The following is a 14211-nucleotide window of genomic DNA, read 5'->3' on the forward strand; positions in this document are numbered from 1 at the left end:
TCCATTTACCATTGGCCTTCTTCACCATAACAGTGTTAGCTAGCCATTCCGGGTATTTTACTTCTCTGATGACTCCAGCACTAAGAAGTCTTTTCACTTCATTCCGAGCACCTTCGGCCTTGTCATCAGACATTTTCCGAAGCCTCTGTTTTCTGGGTCTGAAGGATGGATCGACATTGAGCGAATGTTCAATGACGTCCCTGTTGACACCATAGAGATCGTTGGCTGACCATGCAAAAACATCTTTGTTGTTGAATAAAAACCTTAACAACGTTTTCTCCTGCTCTTCAGATAGTTGAGATCTCAGCAATACCTTCTGCTCTGCTATGTCTTCACATAGAAGCATGGGCTTCGGCTGATCAGCCGAAGCAACCTTCTCCCTTCTGTACTTATACTGTTCACAAGCTTCGGCTCCATCTATATTATGGATTGCTTTTGAATCTGTCCAGTTTCCTTCAGCCTTTCTGGCAGCTTCCTAACTTCCGTGAATAGCAATAGGCCCTTAATCCGAAGGTATCTTCATGCATAGATATGCTGGATGAAGAATTGCTTCAAAAGCATTGAGTGTCCCACGACCAATGATTGCATTGTAAGGATACTCCATGTCAACAATATCAAACACAACTTGCTCAGTCCTTGTATTGTTGACAAATCCGAAGGTCACTGGCATCGTGATCTTGCCAAGTGCTACGATCTGCCTTCCTCCGAAGCCACAAAGAGGGCGTGTAGCATCATGAATCGTATCCTCTGGCTCTTGCATCTATCTGAAGGCCTTGGCAAATATAATATCCATTGCACTGCCTGTATCAACCAGAACATTGTGGACCAGAAATCCCTTGACGACACAAGAAATGACCATAGCATCATTGTGAGGGTAATCCTTGAGCTGAAGGTCCTCCTACGAGAAGGTGATTGGGATGTGGGACCATTTTGACTTGATGAAGGGTCCCTGCACCCCAACATGTTGTACCCTTCTCTGAGCCTCCTTCTTCTGCTTCTTGTTGGCTGGCTCTGAGCATGAACTGCCTGTTATTGGGAGCACCAGCTTCGTAGCCGAAGCAGCTTTAGCTTGGTTGTTGAACGAAGCCATCAGCTCAGAAAGTGGAAGTGAGTTCACCGGAGGTGGGCGCCAATGTTGGGGACTTGTTCTCAAATGCTAAGAGTCAAGAACAAGGCAACACGAAGTATTAAATGTTAATGTCCTTCGTCCTTCGAAGCATTATTTCCTTTAGGATATAACGATCTTCGGACGAAGGTCATGAAGGACATACCTTCATCATCACGGTTATAGGAAAATGAAAGATGAAACATAAATAAGCACATAATAATATCATTCATATATCGTCATTATACAAACTTGGAAATTTAACACTACTACAGATCATGCTATATGAGACGGTTAATTTTCAGTTATTAAGACGCTTATGAAGTGTCCAATTTTGATGGAGTCGCAAAAGATGTCCCACATTTAAGATGGTTATAAACCGTCTTAAAATATATTATATAAGACAGTTTTTAATTTATAACCGTCTGAAAAAGGTATTTGTTTAAGGCATTTTGTCCGATAAACCGTCTGAAAAAGGTATTTGTTTAAGTCATTTCGTCCGATAAACCGTCTTGAATTAGGTTTTTTTAAGACACTGCTTCTAAGGAATCGTAGAGAATACAAACATTAAAAGTCATAAAGTATTTATCAAACCGTCTCGAATATCCTACAATAATAGACGATTACAATATAAAAAACATCTTGTTTAGGTGACTAATAATGGATGTTTTAGAAACTGTCTTATTTAGGAGACTGATATTAGAAATTTTGGTAATCGTCTTATTAAGATTTAAACGAAATGACTTACACGGCGGTACATTCTTCAATTTATAATCATTTTTTCAGATATCATGTTATAATAATTTGAAAGAGAAATATACATACACATATATTGAACAACATTATAATTAATATAATATAAATAAGTATCATTCAATATATCATAAATAAACATTGTCAAACAACGCATACATAAGTGTACTCTAAATCTAAACTAAAATACAACTGTTTGCACTAATGTTAAGCCTAACTTTATATGAATTAAAGTCTCCACACTTTTGCGACCACCAAATTTGAATTCTATTCTATGTTTTCCTGTACAACAAATAGAAGAAAACTAGACATAGCAAAAAGCTCCAAGCAGCACGTGGATGGTCTCAAAGCTGCCCTTGTGCTTCTCGCTGTTCTTGATGACTCCTACACACCCGGTGTTCCTCCCACCAGTCACCATGACCACGTTGCCGACGTCAAACTTGATGAAGTCCATGATCTTGTTGGTCTCCAGATCGATCTTGATGGTGTCATTGGCCTTGATGAGCGGGTCGGGGTAGCGGGAGATAAGTCATTGGTAGAAAACTTGATGAAGACCATAGCAAAAAGCTCCAAGAAGTTCCATATGCCACAAAGTCTTTACAAATATGTAACAATGTAGGGACAAAGGGAGATAAGTCATGCCCAAAATATTATTTTTTGTAATAAATTACAGAAATGAAACGCTGCTAGAACAATTTTTTTCAGAGGGGAAAACAACAAATAATAAAGAATTAGCTGCAATCCCTACCTCCAGGCATGATGCCCATCCCTCCAACAATACCTGCAGCCGTGTTAGCCACCAAATTGCCATAAAGATTAGGCGTAACCTACAAAAAAAAGATTGAAACCCATAGGTAATCCTAATCCATGGTGTATTTGCAAAGAAGCATTCGAGAAAATTAGGAAAGCAGAAAAGAAATGTGATGACAAATAGAAAAGACGTTTAGCAAGCACATGCTTTATATATTGCGTCAATACCAATTTCCGTTCCTTAGGAACAATGGGATTTCGGTCAGCCCAATATATGTTTGATTGTTTTCATATATGTTTGATTCCCGGCAGATGTGGACCAGCGCCTCCATTGCTTCGTACAGTTGCAGATACACTTTCTTTTCTTCCATCTTTTTAGCTCTTTCCTGCCTTCTCTGCATCAATTCAGAGTTCAGACTATATATCAAACAAAGGTTTCAAACCACAATGAGCATTGGCCTGGCCATTAGTTAGAGAACATCCTATAGAGTCCTTGGTGGAAAACAGACAAACTATGGATTCAACGGGCTAAGACTCTGAGCAGACACACTAAAACCCAGTACAATACTCTGACCAATCATCACAGAGAACTCACCGTATCAGCTTCGACAAGAGACTCGAGCAGCTCATGTTCCTGTACTCATAAACAAATATTATGAGTGCAGTAATCAAGCTGGAAAGATGAAAAGGCAGTACCTGAAGTACCTGAAGTGCCAGATTTAGCAATCGTTCCAAGGTTCTTAATAAGATCTTCCTTGGTCATACCAATACCCCTATCCCGAATGGAGAGGATTTTCTTCTTTGTCCAACTTAATCTGCATAAGCATAGACCAGATGCCTTGAGGTCTGATTCTAAAGCGTTGCCCAACAGAAAAACAAAACAGCTCTCAACATTGAAATCTACCTGAATCTCAAGCTTTGCAGTGTCCCCTTCACCCAGAACTTCCTTATCAGTAAGGGAAATGAACCTAATCTTATCCAACGCCTACAGACATGCAGAACACCCAGTTAATTTCGAGCATCCACAATGCAGAACAAACACAGGGGTCAGTATGTAATACATACATCAGAGGCATTAGATATGAGCTCCCTCAGGAAGATATCCTTGTTGTTGTAGAGTGAGTTGATGATGATGTCCATGAGTCTGGAAACCTCAGCTTGGAACTCAAACTTCTCGGCTGAGCTCCTGAGAGTCTTCCTAGAGATAGACTCGGCTTCCCTGCACGCAACAAAATCATATTGTTCATAAAAGTATCGATAATATGACAAGACAGTAACAACCAGCACTGATTGGCAGAAGGCTATGCGCACCTCTGGACAACCTCAGAGTCAGTGGACAGGCCATGAGGGACAACACCAAGCTTCTCCTCTACCTTCGGTGGGTTAGCCAAGTCATCGCTGCTCTCCTCGGCATTCACTTGTAGCTTCTTAGCTGCAGTATAGGCAGTGTCAGAACAAGATTGAAATTCCATAAGTATTAGAAGATTGAACTTGCAGTAATATGTAGAGTTTTGGTGTGCAGGTACAACACAGTAAATGGAAATGAAATCAGAGCTGCCACTAGACTCAAGGTCCTTTTAATTCAACAAGAGTAGTATGATAGTAACATGTGCGGTGAGTGTTAAACTAAAGGCTGAAAGCTAATGTGCATAACAACCACTGAAATAGACAAGTCAGAATGCATACTTTTCAGCCAAGTCAGTGTGCTTGTCAGCATCAAGATTGGCAATCACAACACCGTCGTCCTGCTTGAAAACTGAAGCCAGCTTCTCATAAATCTAAATTCAAGTACATGTTCAGTCCACAAAAAAAATGAAGACCGCTGCAATAATTTGGAAATTTTCAAGCTAATACTCTACTAACCGGAGCAAGATGCTTGCAGTGACCACACCTGTAAACAGAAGGGTCAACAATGCAGTTCAATTTCAGTAAAGTAGCGTGATGGAAATAATTTAGGTGGACATAAGTTGAACATGATAACCAACCATGGGGCATAAAATTCAACAAGGACATCTTTGGTTTCATCAAGGACAATTGAGTCAAAGGTCTCTGAAGTCAGAACCACGACGCTTGAAGGAATGGCAGCTATCTTGACATTGGTACCTGAAACAATGTGCATTAGTTGACAACAGCCGATTCTTCAACAGGTGCGCGACTGCGCGAGGCTTGCGCGGTCAGCTTGGGGTCTTGGGCGGCGCGCGCGAGGTCTGGGCGTGCTCGGCGGCGTCGGTCGCTGCGCAGCGCGCGGGTGCGCGGGGCCGGCTCGGGGTGGCGCGGTGCAGGGCAGGGTGGCCGCTTTCCTGGGCGTGCTTGGCGCAGCTGGAGTCGGGTCGCCTGGGCGCGCGGTGTCGCGCGTCTGGCAGGGCGCAACAGGGGGCTGGGCATGGACGACGTCGCTCGGCTGGAGAAGGGGCAGGGCGTGGGCTGGGCGCGCGGCGTCTTGGGCGTGGAGCAGAAAGCACGAGAGAGGGAAGGAGAAAGGTGGCGGCTGGGGGAACACCAGGGGGCGACGGCTGCTAGGAGAGGCGGCTAGGTCAGCAGCCAGGGAGCGGCGGCTGTGACATGGGCCTAATGGGCTTTAGGGTTTAGGTTTTTTCTTTTCTAATTCCTTTCTAATTTCAAAATATAATTTTAAATAACCATAAAATTCATAACAATTAACCCAAAATTATTTATAAATAAAATAGTTATTTTTGGACTAATATTATTATATATATTATTTGGTTTTTCATTTAAGAAGAAATTATATTCAATATCCAAAATCACTTATGAAAAATAAAAAATCATTCCAAATGCAAATAAATGATAAACACTTAAAAGAAAATTCATTACCATAATTACCTTTAATAACTAAATGCATTATTTTTATCTAATGATTTTTTAGTGTTACAAGTTTTAAGAAAGTATACTAGCCGAATTCATTATTTACTACATTTTTTCATAGTATGTTTTATCAAAAAAATCATATAAAGATGGTTTTATATTTAGAAGTGTCTAGTATACTCACTAACATCTAAGACAGTTCTTATAGTTTAGACGACTCTAATAATATCTTTATTTGAGATGGTTTCATATATAAAAGTGTATAATATACTAACCAGAATCTAAGACAATTCTTACATTCTTAATGACTCAAAAGGTATATTTATTTAAGACGATTTTCAATAACAATATGTCTTAAATCAATATAAGACATTTCTTATGATGTAACCGTCTCAAAATACTTCTTTATTAAAGACATATCTCAAAAAAACCGTCTTATCTTACTCATCACTATATGATAAAAGACGCTTCTATAAAATGCATTGATATCCATCTTAAAATGTGCGTCTTAAATAAGCATATCTGTAGTAGTGTAAATACGATATTTAATTACATTTATACCTTCGGCTCGATAGAAGACAAAATCCAAGTGTTGCGCGCGAGCGATTACAAGATAGCGTGAACAGTACGGGGGTACTGTTCACCTATTTATAGGCACATGGCGCAACCTGTGTGAAATTACATTTATGTCCTTTACAATCGATTACAGTCATGACACAAACTATCCTAGGTTTATTGGTCATTTCATCTTTAAGTTGGTTCACTCCTTCGTCTTGAGACATGTTACTATACCGAAGCTTTATAGGTGATAGCTTCATCATTGCTTATGAGAGGATCTGCTGAAGGTGTTTCTTTCTTTAGAATCTTCGGCTACGAAGCATACCTCCAACAACATTGTTTAAAAAAGATCCCGCTGTGGCGGAACTGCCCGAATTATTCTAGCTTAAGTGCCCGAGTCACGCCTTAGAGGCAGCAACACACTTAAATTGGAATAACCCGTCAGTTCCTCGAATCTAGTCCGATAAAGCCACTTACCAAGGATCGAATACCACTAGCTCACACGAAGGTGAGGCATAGAGAAATACAATAAAGCATAATACCACAAATTTAAGAAGTAACAGTAGTGATTACATTATCAGAGTTACAAAAGCAGTAACAATAGTTTTTAGTGCAGCGGAAATAACTAATGGAGAAAACCGAGTAACATGGTGTAGCCTGGCCACGCTATTCCTCCTGGTCCTCTCCTGCGGAAGCAGTAACCCTCTCGACCATCTATCCCGGTGGTCGGGATGAAGGCCAAGTCACATCAGCAACCAATTCATCCAAGGAGTACCTGCAAAAATTATGACACAAGCAAGGTTGAGTATACTAATACTCAGCTAGACTTACCTAGTGTGAGGAGTCTACTCCTCTACATCTAGACCATGAAGCTGTTTGGCTGAGGGTTTGGTTTGCCAAAAGCACTAGCTGAGTCAAACAAGTTTTAGCTTTTCAAGTTCTATAATAATAATTTAGACTAGATGAGCACCTAGCTATCCATTCATGGTATCAAACATTATGTTAATCAACATTTTTTGCCGGTAATCTCATTTCCACTTATTACTCAATGCAGTACAATGGATCAAGCAGTCTCATTAGCTACGAGAAGTAGACGATTCGTGTAACATCCCTGGTGTTACGTGAACTAAAACTCTGACATGTCATCATAAGCATTTGCATTAACTTGCTTGTTACACCTAGAATGCATTCACTAGATCAATAATTTTACAATAAGGTGATGCTATGTGCAGAGTAGAGGACCTAGTTAAGGACCTAAGCTAAACAGGAGTAGACCATCCCTTGAGCAAGTAACAAATTGACTTGGAGTCTTGAAGTGCTAAAGGCAATTCCTAGAGTCTATAGAAAATTTGTTTTCAAAGATAGATCAAGTGGAAGAAATACTTGGACCGAAGGATTAACTTCAAAATCCTAAGGCTTGAAAACCTTGATTGGAATTGAGTGTAAGCAAACAACTCCTAAATCAAGGATACTTTAGACCTGAGTTCTATAAGCCAAAGTTGGATTTGAGATTAAGGAGCAACTTTGCTTTAGGAGGATGGATAAGTTTGCTTTTGATATGTGGATTAGGAGTATCTCTAACCCCTAAACTGGAGCCCAAAAGTGGATTTGGAGATCTAGCCACATTTTGCAAGAGGTAAAAATACCAAGTTGGTAAGATTTCGAAAGCTGCACAATTTTGTTATTTGGAGATTCTCATGTTGTGTGAAGAAAATTGGAGTAAATCACAAAAGTTCAGTTTTGAGCTCAAATTGGAATAGCTGAAAATAGTAGCAACTAGGCAATTTTGGTCCTTTATAACTTCTGATCTATAAACATTTGGAAGGTGGTCATTGTAACAAAGTTATACAGCTATGTGAGGAGTGTGACTTTGATGAAGTAACCTATCCTTAAATCTATATGGAATTTGGAGAAGAACTGGTCTAAAGAAGAGCTGTTAGAAAATATGGATTTCAGACTTAGTGAAATTCAGATTCTGAATTTCAGCAATTGGAGCAAACTTTGGGCTATTGTAGTTTGGAATCCAAGAGGTTTTGGTTAATGGTAACTGTAACAAACTTGTTGAGTAATTGTAGGAGAACAACTTGTATTAAGTGTACTAGCCCTAAATCCGCATGGAACTAAGAGAAAAAGTGGTTCAAAGTGGAACTGACAGGTTTTATTTCAGACTTAGTCTATGGCTGATTGAGACCTGAATTTCAGATAAAAGTGTCAAGTTTGGAGCTCCTTGGTGGTCAATCCCTTTGTTTTTAGGCTGTAGTTTCTGTAGCAAACATGGAGACCAATGTTGGGGGAGTAATCCCTAGTAAGAACCATACCCTTGAAACTGCTTAGAAATGAGAGAAAACACTGCACAAAGTTGTGCTGTCAGATAAAAGAGTATTGACTGTTGTGCAGTAGCCTAAGTCTGAAATATGTGTCTGATTAAACTTTGGAGCTTTGTGGTGCTTGATCTATATGGTTTTGGACTGAAGTTATTGTGCAAAGTTTGAAGACCATATGTTAGTGAATAAGTTCCTTAAAGTGTGTTGGGCGTGACCCTACACAAAAAGTGGTGTAAATACTGTCCAAAGTGGGACTGTCAGTCACACAAACTGGATTTCACTCAGTCCAATGAAAACTGAATTTCAGTGCAATTTGCTGAACTTCAGAGCTCTTTTGTGGCTAATCCATAAAGTGTTGGACCATGGTGTCTATAGTGAATTGGTAAACCATAGAAAGGTGAACAATTCTCTTGAGAAGGTTTGGGTCTGGTACTGTATAGAAACCTAAGTTAAATGCCCTCGAACATTGACTGCCAATCGGTGCTGTGAATTGAATGTGATTCAAAAGCTAAAAACGAATTTCAGTAAATTGTGACCAACTCCGGAGTATCATAACTTGTGATTCTTGTGTGATTGGACCAATAAGTTTGTAGTAACGTTGGAGACCGTATATCAATGAACAAATTTTATTATGAAGGTTTGGCTTGACACCGTATTGGTTTGGGAGAAAAGGGAGGCTCAAACTGCCTCGAGCAGAAAAGAAGGAGGAGGGGGTGATCTGAACTCGAAATTCAGACCAGCAGAAAGGCGCTAATAAAATTTGGTTGATTTCTGGGCACCGTAACTTTGGAACTGTGAAGTTTGAGTCCCAGAACCCTATAGTGACTTTGAAGATCTTTGATTAGTGCTGCACTAACCTTGGAGAAAATTGGGTCAAAATTCGTGCTGTCAGATGGGGAGGTTAGTTTGTTATTCAGTTAGCTGAATTGGAGTTCTGTGTTTTCACCCATTTTTTGGGTTGTTTGGTGTTGAATCCAGGAAGTATAAGGCTATGGTTTCTATAGCAATTTGATAGAGGGTTGATTGGAGAACATATATATTCAGCATAACCTCTCTGTTATTACTGCAAATTGAGAGATCAAGGGGGGAGAAGGGTGGAGTGTTCAGTCGGCATCGAAGTTGATGGCAGATATTTCTGGAAAAAAATCTGCGCTCTGCTGTGCTCCATTTGCACGGTTGTGGATGAGATCAAATGCGTGGGGGTCAGCAGGGTGGGTTCACTCGGCTGCTGCTGCATTTTTTGTCTCAAGTGGTTGAAGCGTGGTTTAGATTTTGGGTAGAATAAAAAAGAGTTCAATTTTTTTATCTCCACCACTCTCTCCTTTCTACCTGATCCGTAAGCTGTCCTTGCTTCTAGTCATTTCCGTCATTCTTATCCCGTCACGCGCTCAGTTTGCTCATTCGTTTCCAGCCCCTCGTCTTCCTCCCTCTCGTCGTGCTCCTCAGCCGAGGTTGCGAGGACTCTCCCTGTAATCGTCTCCTCCATGTCGGCATCTTCCCCCATCTCTCCAACGCCGTCCAGCCACTAAGCAGCTCACCGGAGCAGCAACGCTCAACACCGGCTCCTAGCATCTGTGCTTCGCCCCACCGTGGAGTCACCTCGTCGGCGTCCCCTCACTCCTCGTCCATTCGTCGAGCTCACCGAGCCCCTTCTCAGCCGTGCCGAGTCTCCAAGCCGGCTATCGACGCTCGCCTTTGTTTTCGTGTTGCCGGCACCCAGTCCTTTTCTCCACGTCAGAGTCCTTGCCTCACCGTGACTGGCACTCCCTGAGGTAATCGCAGCCAAGACTTGTGTGTTCTGAATTCCCTGACATACGTTGATGCTTACCATCCTGCTCGATTGAACTCTACCGTAATAGATCCTTGGGAACATCATGTCGCCGTCAGTGAACGCCGCTTCGAACCCATCGCCTTGTGGACCGGCCAATCCGAGTGTTCTTTGATTGAGTTTGCGCGAGCACCGTAACGGTGGTGAGTTACCGATCCTTCCCAAACTAATTAATCGGGCGCTACCATGCTATGTTGTTAGGAACAGGCTCACCGGAGTCCCAATTTTCGCCAGCACCGTGGTCATGATGATCCCTATGGTGTAATGGTCAAATTAGTGCATGGGTTTATGTCACATTAGCTCAGGGGTGACGCTCGAGCACTTGCTATCGCCGGAGAAGGTTGCCGGCGATGAGTTTCCTCGATCGGACACATGTGTTCGATCGGAGTCCCTTTGAGGGGGTGACTATGTGAAGGAGGATAAAGTCAGGGATTTCGGTGTATTGTCAGAGAGACGGAGAAATAGTGCCCCTAGGTCTTGATTGAGTTCTCAATAAGCCAAGGGTCTCCATGCAAAGTCGGGTGTGTGGACGCGCGCGCTCTCGGCCACAGGCCGGCTTTGGCCTGGTAGTGGGCCGTGTGGGCCGGAGTCAGCCTAGGCTTAAATCGTTTCCCTTTATTATTTATTTGAGAGCTTTGAAAGGGTGCCAAAAATTGTAGAAAAATCCAAAAATAGCAAGACAAATTTTGTTGGATGTCTAGATTCATGAGCTCTCTGATAAAGTTAGATTTAGGATTTTAAGGCAGTTATAAAATATTAAGTGAATTAAAGGTGTTCTTGGAAGGACTATTGTAATTTTAGAAATAAGAGTTGAGCACCAAAAATCATGAAATTGTTTGGAGAAGCTTGTTATTAGAAGATGAACCCTTGAGCAAAGTTTGGAACTATTTGGATATGATTTAGTTAGCAAACTAATTATTGCCCAAAAAGAAAAGGATTTCACCTATGAAATGAGGACACCTAGTAGTTTAGTGAAGTGAGGGACTTGCTTAAGAAGTTTTAAGCTTTGGATGAGATATAAGTTGGATTAGTTCCCTAGTTTACCTAAGTGAATTCAATTGGTCACTTTTATTGAATGCTAGGTTGTGTAGAAGTATGTGTATACTTGTCATGTACTTACTTAGGAGTGTCTATGTTCCCCACCTCTCCTTATGAGAGTTTGCATTTCATATCAACATAAGCATACATGTATTTGTAATTGACTTGTAGAACACCTAGAAGAAGTGGTCTTTGAAGGAGTCTACTCCAATGCCTGTTCATCAAGTGGATGGAGCTATCTAACTAAAGGTTGGGTAGAAGGATTTTGGGATCTTCTCATGCAATAAGGCAAGCCCCGGTGCATGCAACCCCTTCCTTGTGTTTTTAAATAATTTTTACACACATTAAGTCTAGCGAAATGTGCATTAGGTTTATAGGAGTTACTTGGAAACCCTTTGATGCATTGCCTACCTTGATATCCATACCTTTATAGATACTTCTGATGAAGTATCAAAATATGATTTATAAAAAATGCTTATCCCTGCTTAGATCTTGTGGATAGATGTTGTCCTTTGCGTTAATGCCTAGCTCAGGGGTTATCTTGAGGAAGGATGACTTCTACCTGCGAGAATATTTTCATTGGGAGCGTGGTGGGATCTTACTGCAAAGTTCCCTATAATGCTCTTTTCATCCTAAGGAACACAAACAATCCTAAGGATGGAAGTACTTAAATCGGGACTTGGGCTAGGAACAGGTGATGTTCTACCCAGGTTAATTAAGGATTGGATGCGTATGTAGGCATGTATGATCAAGGACTATCTTAACTAGCCACATGCCCTGGATATGGGACAGGGTAAGCTTGAACCCGGCTATTCCATACGTGAAAAGACAACCGTGCACTGGGCATGGGAGATGGTGGGAGTAGCGTGTACCCTCCTGGCTGGAGGCTGGATGGAGGAGTACTGTGCTCCCGGGTAGCGCGGACCGGTTCACAATGTGGACGATCTGTGGGAACGGTTGACATATGCAAGGGTTAAGTGCTACATATGTCGTGTGGTTAGAGATCCTCAGCTGAGTAAATCGATTCGGATCGCCGTTATATCCCCGGAGAGTGGAGACTTGATCGGTGCCCTACAACCTAAGTCAGGATGTAAACATTATGAGTAAAAAATGATGTTGTATTGATGAGATGGTGAAATTAGACTAGATGCAACCAGAGTCTATTAATATTTAATCTGGCGTTAAAATATTGAAAGTAAGGACTCACTTTAGTAAGCTATTTCTGCAAAAGTATCTAAGTTGATTATTGCTAAAGTCTTTTCCTTGATTCCTATTTAACCAGCATATCCTTGAGAGTCATTTTTCCTTAGTCGGGTAAGACTTGCAAAAGTACACTCCGTACTCAGGGTTTTCGAACCCATGTTGTTGTAGGTGATGAGGAGTACTCTAGGTGTTCCTGAGGCTGGAGGGCATTTCCAGTTCTGGAGGAGGATTAGTTAGGCTTGTGTATAAGCTTTGGAGGGTTCCTACCTTCCTGCTATTGTAATAAGTTAAGCACTTTGAGTATATCAGGACTTGTAATAAATGTAACTCTTCCTATGTAATAACCTTCAGTTTTAGAAATGAAAAGAATATTTTGTAAAGTCTTCCGCTCTTATCTCCGAAGTGTGTGTATCGAATGTGATTACTGTAATATGCATGTATGGTGGGAGATCCTTGGGATGATGAGTTCAAGTTGTTGAACTCGTGATAGCCTTGTTAAGTTACCTGGTACACGTGCATAGCCATCTGAGGCCATCGAGGCAAGGATTGGTGCATGTGGGCCCGATAACTTGGGAGGGCTCCCATAATTCGAATCGAGTTTTAGCCTTGCAAGGTAAACCTAAACACACGACATGTAGGGGCACTCCGCCCCCACACACGTCAGTCGTCCCCATCGATCCCCCGTTCGTGGCCAGGGCTCACGGCCTTGGCATACAATGCTCCACTGACCCCGACCACCGCCATGTAGTGGCCGCACTTGTACTCACCATATATAGAATGGGAGACTCCGTACGTCTCAGGACCAATGAGGGATAAAGTCCGCGCCTGGCTTCACTCAGGTACTAGGCTTACCGGTTACCATATTTCTCGACATGTGTTTAGTACATTCAAACGCTTGACACAGGTATCCGCACGTTAATCCTTAATCCAATTTCGTCTCGTAGACAACACATCCTCATGGATCCGTGTCCACAGACCATCATCATTCTGTTATCAAAATGGATACAACCAATTCCTAACCTCGCGCGAGTGCTAGAAAATCACTCGACTTCTACCGAGATCCTGATTTAGCATAGCAGCTACTCGACCTAGCATACTAGTATCCATCTCAAAAGGAATCCTGAGTTCATGCAACTAGGGTTTCAACCAACTCCTACACTTAAGTGCACATTACAAACCTACAAACATTAAGTGTAGTAAAATAGCATATATAAACGGTTATGCATAAAACCGGGGCTTGCCTGGAATTCAACACTAGATAGTGTTTGTTGCGGGATACTCGCTTGGTGAGCATCTCCTATCCTGGCCTTTGTTCTGTCTGTCCATATTCAATGTGTCTGCCAACACCATCTTGGAGTCAGTGATGAGGACATCACTATGAGTACGACTACACCAGCAGCACCTCCACATCAAGCGCCACTTCCTTCATTAGCTGGGCCAATCACTCGGGCCCGTGCCAAAGATCTTAACTTCGTCATGCTACTGAAGAATGAGGACCCAGAAGAATAGACGACCAGCCCAACTGCGGCCCATAGTGGACGACCTAGGGTTGGCCGCCCTAGGGGCTGCGCCCCCTCTATTTATGCAGGAGCTGCGCCTCCTTTATTTTCGAGTTTTGTTTTACGTTAGCCTTAGCTACTCTCGAACACGCGCAAATCTGCGCTGTCTTCGTGTATTCAGAACTTCACCCTCGAGTAATAGATTAGATTGCTCGCATCTTTTTCTTGTTCGTTCTTCGATTGCGCACAGGAAACGATCTTCGTGATCAGGCCGATCTCGCATCAGCAAGGTCGGTAACCACAGGGAGTTGGTTCAGCGATTGCATTGGC

General features: G+C 41.9%; 1 protein-coding gene and 3 long non-coding RNA genes across 5 annotated transcripts; 1 reads left to right on the forward strand and 3 right to left on the reverse strand.

The window, feature by feature from the left end:
- Positions 1-2013: 2013 nt before the first annotated feature.
- LOC109945547 (uncharacterized) lies at positions 2014-2822 on the reverse strand. The gene is made up of 2 exons (XR_002268761.2): positions 2607-2822; positions 2014-2453 (listed from the first exon to the last, which is right to left on the reverse strand). It is a non-coding gene; the product is annotated as an uncharacterized lncRNA (long non-coding RNA).
- A 463-nt stretch (positions 2823-3285) lies between these two features.
- LOC103653622 (uncharacterized) lies at positions 3286-3861 on the reverse strand. Its single transcript, XR_002268762.2, has 3 exons — positions 3674-3861; positions 3513-3593; positions 3286-3423 (listed from the first exon to the last, which is right to left on the reverse strand). It is a non-coding gene; the product is annotated as an uncharacterized lncRNA (long non-coding RNA).
- A 385-nt stretch (positions 3862-4246) lies between these two features.
- Positions 4247-4730, reverse strand: LOC103653623 (protein disulfide isomerase-like 2-1). The gene is made up of 3 exons (XM_020551870.1): positions 4594-4730; positions 4472-4499; positions 4247-4386 (listed from the first exon to the last, which is right to left on the reverse strand). The coding sequence occupies exons 1-3, from the start codon at positions 4725-4727 to the stop codon at positions 4282-4284; spliced, it is 267 nt and encodes an 88-aa protein (XP_020407459.1). The 5' UTR covers positions 4728-4730; the 3' UTR covers positions 4247-4281.
- A 4980-nt stretch (positions 4731-9710) lies between these two features.
- Positions 9711-12832, forward strand: LOC109945548 (uncharacterized). 2 transcript variants are annotated; one of them, XR_002268763.1, is made up of 3 exons: positions 9711-10085; positions 10173-10284; positions 12551-12832. It is a non-coding gene; the product is annotated as an uncharacterized lncRNA (long non-coding RNA). The 2 variants fall into 2 exon arrangements; XR_002268764.1 differs by lacking the exon at positions 12551-12832 and adding an exon at positions 11351-11478.
- The last annotated feature ends 1379 nt before the right edge of the window (positions 12833-14211 follow it).

This window comes from Zea mays, chromosome 4, assembly GCF_902167145.1.
Source record: "Zea mays cultivar B73 chromosome 4, Zm-B73-REFERENCE-NAM-5.0, whole genome shotgun sequence".
Taxonomy (NCBI): domain Eukaryota; kingdom Viridiplantae; phylum Streptophyta; class Magnoliopsida; order Poales; family Poaceae; genus Zea; species Zea mays.